Source organism: Chenopodium quinoa, unplaced genomic scaffold (genome assembly GCF_001683475.1).
Source record: "Chenopodium quinoa cultivar QQ74 unplaced genomic scaffold, ASM168347v1, whole genome shotgun sequence".
NCBI lineage: Eukaryota > Viridiplantae > Streptophyta > Magnoliopsida > Caryophyllales > Amaranthaceae > Chenopodium > Chenopodium quinoa.
Window position 1 is genome coordinate 5,925,080 of NW_018745024.1, and position 19,985 is coordinate 5,945,064.

Below are 19,985 nucleotides of genomic sequence, written 5' to 3' on the forward strand. Positions count from 1 at the left end.
TGGATGACTATATATTGAATAAAACAATAACTGACATTTACTACAAAACCCGTACAAAATAATACACTATAATGCGCATAAGATGCAACCTCGTTAAAACCTTACCAGGAAAACCCAGTGGGAAAAAACCATGGTTAAGGAAAAAAAGGTGCAGCACGCATTAACTCCCCCTCATGACTACATCACTTGAGATCTTTAAGACGACGCAATCCAATGCGGTAAGCTAACTTTTTGAATGTTGTTGTCGAAAGAGCCTTAGTAAATAAGTCTGCTAAATTCTCACTTGAACGAATCTGCAATACATTTATATCTCCATTCTTCTGAAGATAATGAGTGAAGAAAAATTTGGGTAAGATGTGCTTTGTTCTGTCGCCTTTGATGTATCCTTCCTTAAGTTGAGAAATACAAGCAGTGTTTTCCTCATATAAAGTTGTCGGTGCCTCTTTCCCAGATGATAAACCACAAACTTCTTTTATATGTTGAACTACCGACCTTAACTATACACATTCACGACTAGCCTCGTGAATTGCTAAAATCTCATAATGATTGGAAGAAGTAGCTGCAATGGTTTGTTTCATGGAACGCCAAGAAATGGCAGTACCACCATATGTGAACACATATCCAGTTTGTGACCGACCATTATGAGGAACAGATAAATAACCTGCATCTGCAAAACCAATCAAATTTTCTTTGGACAACTTTGGGAAAAATAAACCCATATCCTTCGTACCTTGAAGGTAACGAAGTAAATGTTTAATCCCATTCCAATGCCTTAGGGTTGGACATGAACTAAACCTTGCTAATAAATTAACTAGAAATGATATGTCGGGTTGTGTATGACTTGCAAGGTACATTAGTGCTCCAATTTCACTAAGATACGGTACTTCAGGACCAAGAATTTCTTCATCATTTTCCCGAGGTCGGAATGGATCTTTCTCTACTTCATGTGATCTTACAACCATATGGTTGTTCAATGGATGTGCCGTATCCAAAGAAAATCTTTTAAGAACCTTTTTCTATGTATGTTGATTGATGCACAAGGATTCCATTCTCTAGGTGCTCTATTTGTAACCCCAAGCAGAATTTTGTCTTTCCTAGATCTTTCATTTCGAACTCTTTCTTTAAATAATTGACAGTCACTAAAATCTCTTCAGGAGTTCCAATGATATTCAAATCATCAACATACACTGCAATTATAACAAATCCTAATCCAAATTTCTTTATAAAAATACATGGGCTGATAGGATCATTCTTATAACCTTCTTTAAACAAATACTCACTTAGACGGTTATATCACATACGCCCACAGGAGAATATGTCTCCTCATAATCAATACAAGGTCTTTGTGAGAATCCTTGTGAAACTAAGCGTGCCTTATATCTTACAATTTCACCCTTTTCATTTCTCTTTCGCACAAAGACCCATTTATATCCCACTGGCTTTACACCTTCAGATGTACGGGCTACAGGTCCGAATACTTCTCTTTTTCCAAGAGATTTTAATTCTGCTTCAATTGCTTCTTTTCATTTTGGCCAATCATTTCTTTGTCTACATTCTTCAATGGATTTTGGTTCATGATCCTCATTATTATCCATAACATCTAATGCTACATTGCATGCAAAAACATCATCGACGTCGATTTAATTTCGGTTCCATGTAATTCCAGACATGATATAATTTATTGAAATTTCTTCATTATCAGGTACCTGAATTTCTTCTTGTATCATGTCTAAAGTCTCTTCTGGAGATCCTTCGGAAATTGTTTCTTCAATTTTACCATCATCAATCAATGCTCCTTTTCTTTTCCGAGGATTCTTATCTTTGGAACCTATTGGTCTTCCACGTTTCTGGGGTGGTTTAGACTCATTAGCAATTTTATTTTGTCCTTCCGGGACATCTATTTTAAATGGAGCATTTACAGCTGGAATATGTGACTTGGTCACTCTTTTTGGGTCAGCAAACGAGTCTGGCAATTGATTCGCTAAACTTTGTAAATGAATTATCTTTTTAACTTCCAGTTCACATTGTTTAGTTCGAGGATCAAGATAGGATAATGATAATTCGTTCCATTTAATTTCCTTTTCCAGCTCTCTCTTTTCTCCCCCTAATGTTGGGAAAAGTGACTCGTTAAAATGACAATCTACAAAACGAGCCGTAAATAAATCCCCCGTTGTTGGCTCAAGATATTTAATTATTGACGGGGATTCAAACCCAACATATATCCCCAACCTCCTTTGAGGACCCATCTTAGTGCATTGTGGTGGAGCTATTGGAACATAAACCGCACATCCAAAAATTCTTAGATGGGAAATATTTGGTTCCTGACCATAAACCAATTGTAATGGGGAGAACTTGTGATAACTTGTTGGCCTAATGAAAATTAGTGTTGTTGCAGGTAATATAGCATGTCCCCAAGCAGAAATTGGGAGATTGGATTTTATAAGCAATGGTCTAGCAATTAACTGAATACGTTTTATTAATGACTCTACCAGACCGTTTTGTGTACGAACATGTGCTACAGGATGTTCAACATTTATCCCAATGGACATGCAATAATCATTAAAAGCTTGAGATGTAAATTCACCAGCATTGTCAAGCCGAATAGTCTTAATGGGAGTATCTGGAAAATGTGCCCGTAACTGAATCAATTGGGCAAGTAATCTCGCAAACGCCAGGTTACGAGTTGATAACAAAGACACATGTGACCATCTAGTTGATGCATCAATTAAAACCATAAAATATCTAAATGGTCCACATGGGGGATGTATAGGCCCACAAATATCTCCTTGTATACGTTCCAGAAAACTAATTGATTCAAAATTAATTTTACCCGGTGATGGGCGAATAATCAACTTGCCTTCCGAGCAAGCAACACATGAAAAATTATTATGAAGAATCTGCTGGCTCTTCGTCCACATGAATTCGTAATTATTTTTCGCATCATTATTGAACCGGGATTATTGGTTATACAGAGAGTCTAGTTTCGATTTCTAAATGTGTGCGCCAACAACCGTGTGATGAACAACCAGAGAATGGACCTGGAGGTGCACAGCAGCAACAAGATTCATCTCTTGGAATGAGCTTGATTCCGCGACAGAATGACATATTTTGTGGACTACAACAAGATGATGCATCTCTTGAAATTTCCTTGATTCAACAACAGATGAGTGATTTATCCCTTGAACTGACCTTGACTCAACAACAGAACGATGTCGATATGCCTGGAGGAGTACATCAAGAAGAAGAACATCAAGAGAATTATTCATTATCTCTAGAAATGGCGGTCCAACAATTGTTGCCAGAAGAAGATGAAGTACTGAATGAAGATGATGAGGATGACAGTAAGTCATCCACAAACAGCGCATAGTTTTCCCATACTAGAAAAATTCAGGATCCACATAGTTATTGGGTTGATTATACAGAAGATGAAATCGAGTATTATGAGAAACATACTGAGGAGATTTGGAGGTTATCTAAGCTGCCTTATTGTATCCGTGAGCTCAACCAACCAATTAGTTCCAAGCCTTGTACATTTTACTATTTTTTAAGGAGAAAATTAAATTTTTTTTCATTTTCCATCCTTAATGAGTTCCAACCAATTGATTTTTAATTGGTAGAAGGTTTATTTGATTTCTCATTTCTCAATTGTTATGAAAAATCCATGATTTTGGAGGTTTTATACTTGCTCTTTGTCTTTTTGATGTTTATATTGTTAGATTTATGGTTTAAACTTCTATGAAGTAAATGTCGAACTGTTCTGAAATGCAAATGCTTTGATCAAGTGTTTTGTAAATGAATTTGTACTCTAATTGTGTGTTTGTTGAAACAGTGCAACAATTCAGATCAATTTTTATAAAGTGCCCCTCCTTTGGTGCTCACTTGTGTGCTGCACACGGTGGTGGGAGCACAATTTCAGAGCACTGCTCAGGCCAACCGGAGCACCATTCAGGAGCAGTCATATCTAGCACCATTCCAACATGTACCTGCCTCATTACAAGGTTTTTTTAACATAACTAACACTACTAGTTTCTCTTGGGGACTTGGGGTTAAGTGTAGTGGATTTATACTCCAAATTATATGATTGATTACCAAGCTAAACTTAGTCTAGTGGGAAAGATTGTAACTTCTAACCTTAAAGTTAGGGGTCTAATCCTCACTAGAGGCACTTTGAGGGTGGGATCCCCTACCCTTTCCCCCTCAGTCTCAAAGTGACTGGCCTACAAATACCGGACCACAAAAACCGTGAGGGTTGAGGTTTGGTCGAAAAATTATCGAGGTGTACTCCACTACATTTCTTTGTTCTTAATAAACAATACCAACCATTGGGGGTGTGTACAAACCTCCCAGAAACAGCAGTGGTATTTGCCCATTTGCTTTTTTTAATTTTTATACACGAACACGACTCCCAAATCAACTTAAAAAAACACCAATGTAATCAAATACGAACACAACGATTGCATGCATAATCACACTTTCAATTACTTAATGTATTACCATCATAATTAGGGGTGAAAGAAATTCGGTGTAAAACCGAAAAACCGAACCGAATAAGGAATGTGGTTCGTTTTTTTGGGAGGGTGGTTCGGTTTCGGTGTAAAAAAAAATGAAATTCGGTTTTCTGTTCGGTTTCGGTTCGGGAAAATGAAAAACCGAACAAAACCGAACCAAAACGAATTAGAGGCCCAACCCTACATAACCCCTGGCCCAAAACTAAAGTACCCTAGGTATATAAAGCTAAAAAAGAAACCCTAATCACTCTCAGCCTCCCTCTCTCTCTTTCCACCCTTTCTCTCTCCTTTCCTCTTCTCCTCTTTCCCGGATTCCGCCCAATAACCCATTCTCTCTCCTCTTCTTCGCTTTCATTGTCTCATTCTCCTTTTTTCTTTTCGTTTTTCTTGTCTCTCCTCGCCACCATTAACTAAAACATCGAGGTTTTGATTAATAAAATTCGAATTCGCTTCACCATTAACGAACACCATCAACTAAATTAAAGGTTTTGATTCCGAGCACCATCAAATAAAGGTTTTTCATGTCAAATTCGACTATGAAAACTCTAGATCTAGAGTTTTCATGGTCGAATTTGACCATTAAAAACCCAAATTCGACGTTTTTTCGGTGGAATGTGAGGTTTGTCCTCTTTTTCTTTCTTTTAATTTGGTTTGTGTTTTTTTTTCCTAATAATTTTTGTCCAATTTTTTCTGATATTTCGGTGATTTTTATTCCAATTTTTAGTTCAATGAAATTAGGGTTTTATCTTAAATTTTTCGAAATTATAGCAATTCGATATTATAGTAATTATGTCTAGGAATGTTTGCGGATCTGGGTTAAAAACTTGTTAATTATGTTTGTTTAAATGGTTTTGGTTTGGTTTTGTTTGGTTCGGTTTTAATTGGTGTGTTTTGGTTTGGATTTTTTTGCAAAATTTGATGTTTATGATTTTTGATATGAAAATTCGGTGCGGTTCGGTTTTTTTGTAAGAAAACCGAAATTTAGTGGTTTGGTTTGGTTCGGTTTCAAAGCTAAAGTGGTGCGGTGTGGTTTGCAAAATCAAGAAACCGAATTATGGTGGTTCGGTTTCGGTTTGGGCAAAAAACCAAACCGAAAACCGAACTTTCACCCCTAATCATAATTACAACTATGAATACAACAATTACACGCTGAACCAAAGAATTTTACCACAACAATAATGAAATGGAACGAGCAAAAGGTTGTATTCTTTGGACTTTTGTTTTTTAGAATTTAAGTTATAAGCATTGCTAAGAAGCAGAAACATAATGAGCAATTCTCATCCTCAACTAAGTTGAGGCATGAATGACTCAACTAAGGGTATAATGGGAATTCCACATTTAGGTTATGAAAAGTTTTCTGTAAAGTGTGTGGTCCCTACTCCCACCCACACATCTTCCTGATTAATTAATTTAAAGTGTTAAAAAATATCCAAAAATTTTGAAATTTAAATCTGTAAAAGAGAGAGAGAAAACCATTTTCCCAAAATTCATTTCGATTGAAAGAGAGTGAGAGTGTGCGAAAAAACAAACCGGTAAAAAGTTGCCAAATTCGCGTTGTTTGGGTTTGTATTCAAGCAAAACTTGGAGCATCGTCTGTGGGTTTCTATTCAAGGGGACTGTGTGATGGCATTTTCGCCCTAAATTGGTCGCGCCATCAAATGTAAGTATGAACCCTAGTTGTTTAAGTTTTGAAAGTTTAGTTTTTTTGTTAGGTTTTTGTAGTTCTTGAAAGTTGTCTGTGTAGTAGTAGTTGTTGAAATATGTGTGATGAATTTGTGAAAAGTTAGGGTTTGAATATGTCAAAAGTTAGGGTTTTTACTTGAAATTATGCCCTTTATTTGTTGATTAATTTTAGCATTAACTGTTGGGAAATTGTTGAATTGTATGTTTAAAATTGTTGAATTGTATGTGAAATTTGTTTTCTTTGTATAAGATTGCATCAGATGGCAATTAAACTCATGTATTTGATGGGGAATGTTGACTGCAATGTTGTTTGGCGAAGTTACATGCATTTCAACTAATGTACTCATGGTGGGATAAATTAACTTGGTTGAATTCATGAGTACATCGTTTAAAGCGTGATTAGAGTGTTGAAATTGGTAGAAGTTTAATTATTTGTTGAATCCCTCTTAGAATTTATTAAAAATTTCTGTTTAATTCCCGTGTGAATGTTGTTGTTGGCCCCTTAGTTCTAGTTTTTTGGTTGTCGGTTGATACCATAATCTTCTGTTTTTGATACCAAATAGGTCTATGTTTGATACCATAATCAATGAGTTAAGATACCATGTTGTGGGCTGTCGGTACCTATTTTAGAAACCTTTTTTAAGGTTTTTGTAACCATGGAATTTTAAGAGTTATTTTTCCTCCAAAGTAGTACATTGATTTTGTAATTTTTTTTCCCGTGTGTTGTAATGTACTTAGTGATGTCGGAGCAGTTGAATGAGACTTCTGTAGGATGCAGAAGTAATTGGGGGGTATGTATGCATGGTTGATTTTAATTTGTATATATCTAGAAGAAATAAATGTATTTATTTGGCTGTTTGTTGTATGTAGTGTACACTGAAGCAGATAATGAGGACTAGAAGTGGTACACCCGTTGCTTCTTCTAGCAAACAAGCAGAACAACAAGTAGAAAGCAATAAAAGGAAAATGGAAGCGGCTGTTGTCGAGGATGTTGATGATGAAGATAATGACTACGACGAAGTCTTCAGTGGAGCGGATGATGATTCTAATGATGCAGACTATGAGGAGGAAGTTGAAGAACAACAGTACGCTGAAGACGATTTATTTGTTGGTGATTATGAGGTGGAGTCGGAGTATTTTGTTACTGAGCACACTGATAAGAAGCGAAAAATTGTTTCACAGAGACCCCCCATAGAGACCTCCACCACAGAAACAGACTAGAGTTGTGAGAATAGTATAGAGGCCCTTAGTAATTGAATAATAAGATAATACGATGGAGGAGGTACAGGGAATAGTGAATTTTTAATTGGTTTGTCCTGTTATTGTCAATTGGTGACTTCTTGATATGTTTTTCTGTTGTAATTTTGTTTGTTGATTATATGTAGTTTGTTGTTGGACAACCGGGGCAGACGTTAGGTGAGTCTGCTAAGAAAAGAGGGTTGTTAGTTGCAACACAGCTGAGGAGTTGCAGCTGGAAGGTATAGTTTATTAACGATAATCTGTTATGTAATTGTATGCTGTAATGTGGTTGTTGAAGTGTAAATTGTTTCAGCCAGCAAAATTCAATTGTCGAGTCAGTTCATTTGTTGATCTTATTAAGGCGATGAAAATAGATGAGAAGAAAATAGAGTTGTTGTAGGATAGTGGGTTTAGGTCTTTGGTTAAGCTGCCTTCAACGAAGATTGATCGCAGGTTTTGTTACTGGCTTATGGGAAGGATCGATCCCGAGAAGAAGGTTCTCACTGCAGGAGATGGAAGGGAGCTACCCTTGTGCCTTGAACAATGGAGGTACATTTTTAGGCTTCCTCGTGGTACAAACCAAGTTCCTGTTAAAGTAAAAAATGCAACCATGCAAGTGAGGGTTGATGGGATAGTTCAGCACTATGGTGAGGTAAAGCCAGATGGTACATGTCACATTAAGATCCAGCAGACCGTTGATGAGCTGCCTTTAATGCCAATTAACACAGAGCATGAGAAGGATGAATTCATGAAGGCGTTCTTGCTAGCGATGTTAGGACTACTGATATGTCCGACTACCAATGGTCAGAGCTTGGCTACTTCATTACTGCCCGCTGTTTCGATAGGTGATGGTGTGCAGTATTTTGATTGGTGTGCATGTGCACACAGTTGGTTGATGACCTGTGTAATAGATTTTAGGAGGAGGCTTAACAAGATAGGGTATTCAACCGGTGGTGGTGGATGTGTGTTATTCCTTCAGGTATAATGTTATATAAGTTTATTTAAAAGCTCATATGTTTTTTCTATGGTTGTTTAAAATGCATATTGTTGTCCACATATATTTTACTTGGACCACCTTGCATTGCCTCCTCTGAGTTGGGGGCATTTTCCTAGGTCAGAGGTGTGGACAGAGAAGAAGTTTGTTGCTGCAATCCAAGCTGATTTGCTACCATCACTAGACTATGGGAAAGTGAAGGTGAGTGTGTTGTACTTTAACTTGGTTTACTTTGTGAATGTGTTGTGTGAGCAATCTGTTAAATGTTTTTATTGTTAAATCATTGTAGACTGTTGATGTTGCGTATGGGGAACGGAATCCTATGGTTGGAAGGGACTCATGCCAACCGTTAGAAGTCCGCGTTGCAGATGAGGTAAATTTTTTTCTGTGGTTGGTTACAGACTATGATAATCTTATGTTTAAACTAATGTATTTATGTTGTTTCAAGGTATTGGATATGATCAGGCCGTTGTATGAGAGAATGGAGAAGAAATTGGAGAAGAAAATTGAGAAGATCTTTGAGAAGAACATGGAGAAGGTATTTGAGAAGTACATGGAGAAGGAATTGGAGAAGAATTTGGAGAATATTTTAAAAGCAAGCAACCATGTACCGACGTTTAAGGGTGTGCCGAAGGAAAGGTCTCTTGTTTGTAGGTCCCCTAATCCTAGTCATGTGGGCAGTTCTGGCTCAAGCTCAATCAAGGAGCGAGAGTTGGACAAGGGGGAATATATAAACTCTGTTTCTGATACTTTTAATAAGTTGGATGACTTTGTTGCTGTTGGGAATATGTCAATGAAGATTTCAGAAGTGGTTGCGGGTGTGTCATCGTCTCATCGAAGGTGCTTTATGAATTTCTTGATGATGATGAGGGGGGGAGTGGTGGAAATGGGAATGGGATTGGGAATAGAGCTGGTGGGAATGATAATGATGGGAATGAGGGGAATGGGACTGGGAATGGAGCTGGTGGGAATGATAATGATGGGAATGGGGGGGATGGGACTGTGGGGAAAGCTGCTGCTGCTGATGTGGGGGGGAATGGGACTGATGATGGTGGGAATGGGAATGGGACTCAGACTGCATTGCTAAAGGCTGGGGATAACATTGTCCTGGCCAGGAAGGAAAATGAACCTGAAGACGAAGGTGACGATTATGTTGATGGGGATAAGGTTGATGGGGAAAAGCAATGTAACCGGAGTGACAGCAAGAGGACTTTGAAGCCATCGGTGAAGGTCATTTCAGGTGAATTTGTGGGGAATCAAATGGCTAGACTGTCTAAGCTTAAGGCACCTGATCTGAATCTTGTGAAGTGGATTCAAATGGGATCTTTTGCAAGTGCCAGGTTTGTATACTGTGATATCAATGCATTCATAATATTTGCTTTCATAATATTTGCTTTCAATGATATGGTTCATTTTATGTGTGCATAGTTGTTATAGTATTGTTTAGCTTTCAATAATATTTGCTTTCAATGATATGGACTTATATATGGATTATTATATCTTATCTGGGGTATTATTAGATCATTTTTTTTACAAGAAGTCCTTTAATCTAATCACTTATACATTAATGATTATACCATTCTGATAATAGATACCAACCTGATACTTGATAGTATGCAAGTACCATTGAGGTTTGATACCATCAACATATGTTGACATACCATCGAAATAGAAAGATGGTATACCATCCATATAGTAGAATGTTGTATAGATAGAATGTTGATGTGTTATGATTTAGCTATGATTTGTTATGGTTTGTTAGGACTAATAATTTTTTTGTTGCAGTCCTGTTTTGTTGGAATGTGAAGGGGAGTATGCTGATAAGGAATGTTGCCATACTGTTCAGCACTGTCGCCGAAGGGTTGGGACAGAGTATGTATCTGTGGCATCCAAGCTGTGTACAAAGGAATGGGGTATTAAGTATGATGGGCACAACAAAAGGATTATGCTCCATCCAGCGTTTGCCGTACGTAAACTTGGACCTTGTTTCAGTTTTCATGTATTATAACCTTATTGAAATGATATACGTAATATTTATTCAATAACATGTTGCAGATTAAGCTGGTTACAGACATGGACGATGCTCCTGCCTTGGCTAAAAAACATGGGCAGCCATTGCGGGGGGTGGATTGTAAGCAAATTGTTGTGGTAAGAGCACATAATGAATTTGGTAATTTCAAATGGTGTGAACAGAAAGTTTGTTTTTTATGGATACTATTGGTATATTATATTGTTTTGATTATGCAGATATTGTCCCTGTTCTAATGGGGGAACACTGGTGGTGTGCTACGTTCTCCTTTAAATAACAGAAAATATGGCTAATTGACTCCATGTACTCTGACCCTGCTACAGAACATGAAGCTTTCTTACAGAAATTGGTAGAAACTTGTCCTTTATTAAATTATTAGACAAATTTTGTTATGATATATTGGTCATTGTCTAATGCATTTTCTGTTACCAGATTGGTGCGATAGAGGTGTTGATTCACACCCATGACAGCAGTTGGGAACAGGGTACTTTTGGAGGGTGGGCTATCGAAAGCATTGAAGTTGTTCACCAGCCTGATTTTTTCGGGTAAGGAGGAAGATGGAAGAAGATAAGAATTAAGTGGTGAGTGGAGATTTTGGATAAGGGTAATTTCTTTTTATAGTAAAAAGTAAGTATTTTTGTATAATAATTGTATTTTTGTACGTATTTGTATAATAATCGTATAATATAAAGTACAATATTTTTTTATCTCGCTAGGGGAATATGTCATTTTCCTTATAAACAAGTATCGTTTAACCCTTTAGATTATAGTAAGTATATTAATATGTTCACTTAGACCGTTAGGGTGCTTTTTTATTTTATCTAGTATTTTTTTTTTTTTTTTTTGTGATTTGTGCACTATCCTATCATATGACCAATTTACCAAAGCTATAAAGTCCATTGCTCTAAAGACTCGTGTCCAACCAATATAGGGAAATGACAAATATTCCCACATCTAAATGGGTACTATATGTTGTAGTGCTAAAGGGACCTCCTTTTATGTACGCCTGTTCTAATATCTTTGTTCCGCAGTTAATACTTGATCCGATAATACAAGTTCGGACCTAACCTGTCCATATTTATCTAGGAGTTGTATGGACGAGTTTAGACGAGGGATACGTATGTATAATTGTGTATAATTTCAGATGAATAGTTGTTTTCAGCGATAATATCGGATTATGTTTTCATTTCATTACGTTGCTCTGACATTTTCTTTGGCATTTATGTTTCATTGTATGGTAGTCTTTTACTTTCTTTTCTTTTACTTTTTACTTTTTTTGTTTTTTTTTGTGTGTTGTTGTTTCATTTTTTTTTTACTTTCATTGTATGGTAGTCTTTACTTTCTTTTCTTTTACTTTTTTTTTTTTTTGTTTTTTTTTTTTGTTTTTTTTTTGTGTCTTTAGTTTTTTTTTCTTTTCTTTTCTTTGGCATTGAGTTGTATGGTAACGTCTGACATCCTTATTATTATTATTATTATTATTATTATTTATGTTGTATATTTCAGTCTATTTTGTGTATTCCTTCTTCAATTTTGATAAGTAATTGTCAAAAGTGAATTAACGTTACCCTTTTTTTTATCCCCCGCGGTTAATGTGATATCCAATAAATTTCAATTTGGATCAATTGTATCAATATTTATCCGACGCTAATTGGGATAGCAGGATTTCATACGTCCTGTATTGTATTTTACTATTCGAAACACTATTTGACACTATGCAAACACTACTTGGCACTATTCTAAATAGTAATTTCTGTTATGAAAATTTATTTTGCCGACATATACTTGGCTTCTATTTTATTTGTTTTCCTGTTGTTTTGATTTAGTTTTGTATCTTTTGTCTTTGTTTTTTTTACGACTATGATAAATATAAATTCGCGTTTTAGTAGAGTAAAGTAAGATAAGAATTCACTCTTTTTTTAAGGTCATTCGGTTAAGGGAATATATTTTACTCTTGACCACCTTAAACTCAGGTTGTATGACTTAGTATTGTATGATGTATTTTCACGTTGACCATGTCAATCTTATGGTTTTATATGATCCACTTTTTTTAGTAAGGGTTATTATTTGAAATGCTCGTATGTATAAGGTTTTGTTGTATGTTCAGATGTTCTTGGGTAAATTTATATGTACTATCTAATAAGGGTAGGGGTTATTTCTCTTTTACTTTTTTACTAACTCTGAGATATTTCGTCCAACCCTTTTAGTATTGTAACCTAATGTCTTTGTATATCTTTTAGAGCTGACATCTCAAAGCTAACTTTTTTTATATAAGTGTTGTTTTAACACCTTGGTGAGTATAATCGTGACTAATTAAATTTAGGCGCTCTTTTATTATATACCATGTGAGTATTATTAACTTTTTTTTGAGTTATGACACGACTTGGTCATACATATTATATATATATATATATATATATATATATATATATATATATATATATATATATATATATATATATATATATATATATATACCATGGCATTTTAGAACCTTTTTATTATGTGAATATTAGAGTTGATTTTATTACGGTTTTCTTTATTTTATCAGTTTAAGCGTTGCAAAACAGATTAGCAAGTTTGTTACATGTAAAACAAGAGAATTTAATATCAAGATTCTCATTATTACCAAGATCTTAATATTTACTAAAGTAATCCTTGAATTTTAACTTATTTACTTTTTTTTATTTACAAATTAACCCCTTTATTTACCTATAAATACCCCCCTAATTCTCAAGTTTTAGACACCAAAAATAAAATTCTTACAACTCTTCTCTCTAAAAAATTCTCCTCTAATCTTAATTTTAGTTAAAATCTCTCTAATTTAGCTTTATTATTAAGTTATTAGCTTATTAAAAAGCATCTTATAATTAAGTTGCTATTTTTATTTAAGTATTGTTATCTTTAATTCCTATAAAAAAAACACAAAAATATTTCAAGTTCAAGTATTGTTGTTATTATTATCTTTGTTAAAAATATTAGTTTAATTGCTTAAAACCAAAAACAAAAGTTTTTTTTCTTAAGTTTAGCTTTATTTTTCAAGTTTATTTTCTCTAATCAAAAAAAAAAAAAAAAGAGTTCATTAGCTTCATTTTGATTTAGTTTCTTTAATATATCAAAACTTAAAAAAAAATTACTTAGACTCTTTAATTTAATTTTAACTAAGGAGTGATCATATTTTCATCCTCATCAAACCAAAGTGGTTATCCAAAAATTGCTACATCTAGCTCAAAGTATTATCTTCAATCTTTTCTTAGTTTCCTTAATTATTATTATGCTAACTAACATGTTTGTTTCCATTTGATGTTACCAATAGGGGTAATGATGATATTAGGTGCTAAATTAGCCCTAAATATTTCATTACTCCACATTAGAAAGCCAAGCCTATTGGTGAGGTGATAGGTTAAAAGAGGGGGGTAATTGCATTTTGCATTGCATCTCTTTCTAATGCATTTTAAATATGAAAGATTAATACATTCATATGTCTGCTTAAAGCATATTTTTAAGGACGATTTATTTCTTAAAGTGAGTTTAAAGACCTAATGAATTAAGAGTTTATGTAGAGTTTGTTCAAGAGTAGTGAGTTACTTACCACGTCCCAAAGATGGCCTATGAAAGAACCTTTACGACCAGAATCAGTTCCAGTTCTTTAGCTCAAGTGATAGAACTTTTCAAGAGCTTTCCAACCATATCTCACAATAATTTTTTCAATTTTTCTATGATTTTTAATGATTTTTTTAGTTTAAACTATCAAAAAATTGAAATATGCACGTTTTTCTCTTAATTGCCTTTTAAAATTTTAATTAATGGTGGCATGAAACCTATATTACACCACATTATATATATACTTCTTAACTTATGAAGTTTATATAAAAATGTCTTTAATCTTATTATAAAGATGATTTTAGAAATAAGAGTTTTAACAAGCCCTAATTCTAAGTGTTGTTTTAAGAAACTTTAACCTTATTTTAAAGATGACTTCAGAAATAAGAGTCTTTAATTCTAAATGTTGTTGTTTTAAAATCTTTAATCTCATTATAAGATGACTTTTTAAATAAATGATGTCTTAAGGATTTTAATTTTCTTTTAAGACTTTAGAAATAAAAGTTTTAACAAATTTTATTTTTCTTTTATAATTTTTGTGAACCTTCTTATTTCAAACCCTTTTGTGAAAAAGAATGAATCATAACTTTGATTGTTTGTTTTTAATAAGTAATAATAGTTAATATGAGGTTATGGCCTCATTTCCAAACATGAGGTTAAGATTAATTATTTAGTCATATAAGGTTGTAACAATTATCCATCTCCATGAAAATAAGCTTACATCCCATTATAATTACCCGATGGATTAATTGACAATCGGATATGATTAAATAGTTTATTGTTCCCTTTTATTTGGAAGAAAGGCCTTGACAGGCGTCGTGTTTTACTTGGCCAATTCCATGAAGCCTAAACACATAACCCTTAAAACCTTACAAAAAATTAACCTTGAGTGAATTAAACCCAAAGTGAGATTATATAGTGAACCCTTACAGTTTCGCTCCAAAAAATACCTTGACCCAATTAAAAGTCGTCAATTGGGACGCATTTGTTGAATTGTCTAATTCAAAAGACATTTTTGGTGATCACTAATCGGGGTGATTTTCCTCAACCAAGGTGGTTCATTTTACTTTTATGTGTGAATCCGTCAAAGATCACTAAAATCCCACTTACAAAAATGACGTTTATGTCAACAACCCAGATAAAAAAAACCCAACGGAATTGGTTATTTAAAACTGGCATTTGTCCGAATTACGAAGGTTTTGATCCGTGAGTGAATTCAAAATCTCACTATGATCGGTACGTAGTGCAACTTTGGTGCTCAAACCTACCTTGTATTAATTATTTTTTATGTGGTTAATATGTCTTAAAACTTGATTTTTGACAACGCAATAGTAAGAGCCCGTTCCTTAGAACGGAAGAGAAGACGAGTTCTAGACGTTCGATTCTCTTAACCTAAACCCCGAACCCTATGCCTTTTTTTTTTATGGAGTTAGCAGTTAATTTTATTTATTTATTTTTATTTCTTAAAATTGACTGTTTTAAAACCCGTCCTTATTCGGATAAAAATAAGGTGGCGACTCTAATTTTTGTTTATAAGTCTTATTAGACACCTAATTGGAACCTTTATAAACTACCTTCTGTCCACTAAAAACCAGGTACCACAATAATTTTTTTTTTAAACACACCTAAAACCAGAATTTTTTTTTGCGAGAACACACCTTAGGGTGGTTTTAAGGGGATTGACTCGGTTTTCCGGCGTTGACCATACATGAATGTCATGTGCTGACAACCTTTCTTCTTTTCCCGGCCCCCCTTTTTCTCCAATTACTTTCTTTCTCCTCAAAACCACCAAACCACAACCTAGCCACCGACACCGACACCACCACCCAGCCAAGCCAACCACTGACTCCACCACCCACCAACCTAGCCGCCGTCACCAACCACTTGAAAAAACCCCTTCCTTTCTTTTTTTCCCCTTTCCCCTCTAATTAGACTTTCTCTCTCCTCTTTTTTTCCTAGCAACAAACCTTCGAATCCTATCAATTGAAGGGGTAAACTCCATTTATTGCTCAAATTGCTCCAAAGAACCTTAATTAACCTAATTTTGAGGCAGGTAAGTTGTTAAAATTAATGAAATTGATTGTTAATTTCGTCGTTTTTATTTACCTCACTTTAGGGTTTTCAGTTAGAGGTATGAAAGGGGGAAAAACCACTACCAACCCACTTCTCTCTCTATTATTTTGTTTTAGGGTGTTAAGGGTTTTTGTCAAGATTTTTGAGGTTGTTTATGAGGTGGTTAGAGGTGTTTATGGAGATGCTTAGGGTTTTTTTTGGGTAGTTTTCCTGGTGGGTTTAGAATGATTTGGATGGCTGGTGATGGCGGCTAGGTTGGATATAATAATAATATATTAAAAATTAAATACGTTAATTAAATAAAAAAATAAATTAAATTGTTAAACCATTAATATAATGACATGTGTCCCATATAACCCGTTAATTAGGTTCATAACCGGTCATGACTTGTTTTAAGCGAATACCCTACAAAGTTTGTACTATTCAAAATAATCAAAAGCTTGACTTGTTTTTCGCTTAAAGTTTGTATTATTTTTGACAATTTTTTCAAAATTTTATAAGGTGTTTTTTCACAACAATTTGGTTTTAAAAGGTGTTATCTGACAAAATTTTTTTTTTTATTATAATTACCACCTAGTTTTTTCAAAAACCCAAAAATTTCCCACCACTTTTGCCCAACTCTGATCCCCTATAAGATCAGACATCACGATGGGTCCCACTAACTAATTTTCCTTCTCTCTTCCTTTGAATCACAATCTAACACGTGTTAGGTAACCTGAAATATCATATCATTACTAAAATCTCTAAAATTAATAATCCATCCGTCCCTTAATTAGATGGCTACTTCTCTTTATTATGTGAGTAATAAATGCTAGAAATAGGCATCTAATAAAGGGACGAAGGGAGTATTAGCATTTCACAATTGATTATAAAAGATAATTACCCATAGGTAACATTATTGTATTTGACAGGTGGCTTTGAGATAGCTAGCATTTATTGGATTTGGAATACAATAAATGCTACCAATAGGTAAATATCAACAATAATCAATTGTGAATTTGTGATATGCTAATATTAATTGCAGAGAATTAATTATATTCACACCTATCAAAATTTTCATATGTGGTTGGTCATATCTCATACCACTTGGCCAGCCATTATGAGGTTACTCAAATAGCCGTTTAAAATACCTTTTCTTATACTTCCTCTATTTTTTTTATAGTTGCAACACTTCTCTTTCCACGCTTGCCAATGTATATTTTCAATTGTTTATATCTTTAATTACCAATATGTAAAAATTATTAACATTTTATATTAATATTGTATAAATCGATACGAATCTAACAAAATCTCATATGACTATACCTTAACTTAAACATAAATCGTTAAAGTTAGTCAAAGTGAAACAAGTGAATAGTGTAAAATTCAACCTGTTGTAACTATAAAAAAAACGGAGGAAGTATAAAGTTATAAAAGTCATCCTTAGTTTGTATTTTCTCTCATTTAATGTATTTGATCGGTGGCTTTGAGATAGCTAGCATTTATTGTATTTCACCAATAGGTAAATATCAACAATAATCAATTGTGATATACTACTATTAATTGCAGAGAATTAATTATATTCACACCTATCATAATTTTCATATGTGGTTGGCATACCATGTGGCAAACCATTATGAGGTTACTTAAATAGCCGTTTAGAATACATTGTCTTAATAAAGTTACAAATGTCACCCTTAGTTTGCATTTTCTCTCATTTCTTCCCCTCTTTCAATTCTAAACTCTTTTAATTTTCCTTTCACTTAATCTATTGCACTTTTGTATTAGCATCAAATTGGTTGATATAGGTATGAATCTTAACTTTGAATTTCCCCTTTATCATTTGCAATAATTATGATGAACTAAATGAATATGTAATTTACAGGAAAATAATGGATGCGCCAGAGGATGCTTTGTTAGAGATCCTAGCTCGACAACCAGTGAAGTCGTTAATTCGATTCACTAGTGTATGCAAGTATTGGCTTGATATCATCTCATCGTCCGAATTTGCAACAAAACACTATGCTACTCGTCTTTCACAAAATTTTGATGAATATGGTTCATTATTGATCCTGAATCCCCCAGCTTGTTCCATTTCAATTTTATCTTACAAAAACCTCGCTTTGGAAACAGCCTTTAAATTTAGACCTGCTGTTGATTATGAACAACCTAAGTATGATATATATCATCGCGATGTAGTTTATGAGTTAAGCATTCACGGCCCTTGTAATGGCCTCTTCCTTCTTTGTTTCACGAAACATGGAATTAAGTATGTTTTGTGGAATCCTGCTACTAGAGAAATATTTAAACTCCCTGCCACAGGTATTTTTCGAGTGTCTATTATCGGTATTGGGTTTGATAACAAAACAAATGATTACAAAGTTGTTCTTGCTGATGTATCGGAGTGTTCTGATGGGATGCTATTGTATTCCCTTGCTGCTAATTCTTGGAGGCATCTTGATGCCGGTTTTGAATTTGGGCATGGTTGTATTATTCATCGGAATTTATCCTCGTGCTCAAATGGTCGTATGCACAATTCGATATATTCTCAAAGTATTGATACACGTTTGTGTAATCATAGCAAAATTCTCTCTTTTGACATGGTGGATGAAGTATTTGTGCTGACCCCTATGCCTTATGAGTTAAACTATAGCTCTGAGTTAATAAACTATGGGTTTTTGGATCAAGGCTCAAATCATATGTACCCGACCGTGTATTATTTGATAGACCCACAATGGGTATGGATATTTGGGTTTGAAGGAGTATGGTCCAACAGGGTTTTGGAACAAACAACAATCTATCACAATTTTTGATGATTTTATCAGATATAATTATAACTTACTATTGTGGAAGAACAAGTTTCTTGTGTCTCGCTGCAGTGTTGAACAAGAACCAATGGTTTGGTATGATCTGACAACACGAGAAATCAAACCGCGTCAAATTCCTGGATAATACATTTTTAGCTATACAGAGAGTCTAATTTCTATTGCAAAAATCGCAGGCCATTCACCACCACCACAGTATCATTTATCAGTTGAAATTGCGCCTGAGAGATCACATCAGAATGATTTATCAATTGAAATTCCACCTAGGGCATTACTTCAGGATCATTTATCTGCTGAAATTGCACCTGGGGAACTGCCCTTGTTACAGCAACAACAATATGCGCAACCAGGATTGCAACATGAGCATCATCAAGAGGATTCATCCGTGGAATTACCCTTGTTACAGCAGCAACAACAACAATATGCGCCACCACATGAGCATCATCAAGAGGATTCTTTAGTAGAAACTATGTTTCAACAAGTGCAGCTTGAAGGTGAACTAAAACAAGAAATTGATGAAGACAGTGATAATTCGTCCACTGACAGCGCGTTCCAGATGCCTCCTAAAGGAATAAGTTACTGGGAGATGGGAAGCATTTATATTGATTGTGAGACAGAAATGAAACTTGGTCCTCTCAGAAAAAAAGAGTTGGATAAATTAGACAAGCTGCCATATGTTCTTCGAGAAGTTAACCAACCAATCAGTTCTAACCCCTGTATATTTTAAGATTTCAATTAGGCAATAATATAGCTCTTTCATTATCTATCGTTTTATTTATTATTGGTACTTTAATTATATTGTTTGGGCTGCTCTAATGTAATGCACTAGATATCTTGATGAATTATCCAATACTTTGCCTAAGTATTACGCTAACTTGAACCAGCATTCTTTTGTTTTTTTTTTTTTTTGTTCGAGTTGGCCTATTTAACTTGATCAAATACTTGCTCGAGCTCAGCTTGAGCTTGATCGTATGCATTTCAAGCACAAGATTGAACGAGGTTTAAACAAGCTTAGTATAGCAAACAAGCATTAGTAAAAACAACAAGTTACAATC

At 34.4% G+C, this 19,985-nt stretch overlaps 1 protein-coding gene across 1 annotated transcript; it reads left to right on the forward strand.

Moving 5' to 3' along the window:
- Nucleotides 1–17,783: 17,783 nt before the first annotated feature.
- Nucleotides 17,784–19,780, forward strand: LOC110708383 (putative F-box protein At3g21120). Its single transcript, XM_021886510.1, has 2 exons — nucleotides 17,784–17,913; nucleotides 17,991–19,780. The coding sequence occupies exon 2, from the start codon at nucleotides 17,998–18,000 to the stop codon at nucleotides 18,916–18,918; it is 921 nt and encodes a 306-aa protein (XP_021742202.1). The 5' UTR covers nucleotides 17,784–17,913; nucleotides 17,991–17,997; the 3' UTR covers nucleotides 18,919–19,780.
- Nucleotides 19,781–19,985: the final 205 nt, after the last annotated feature.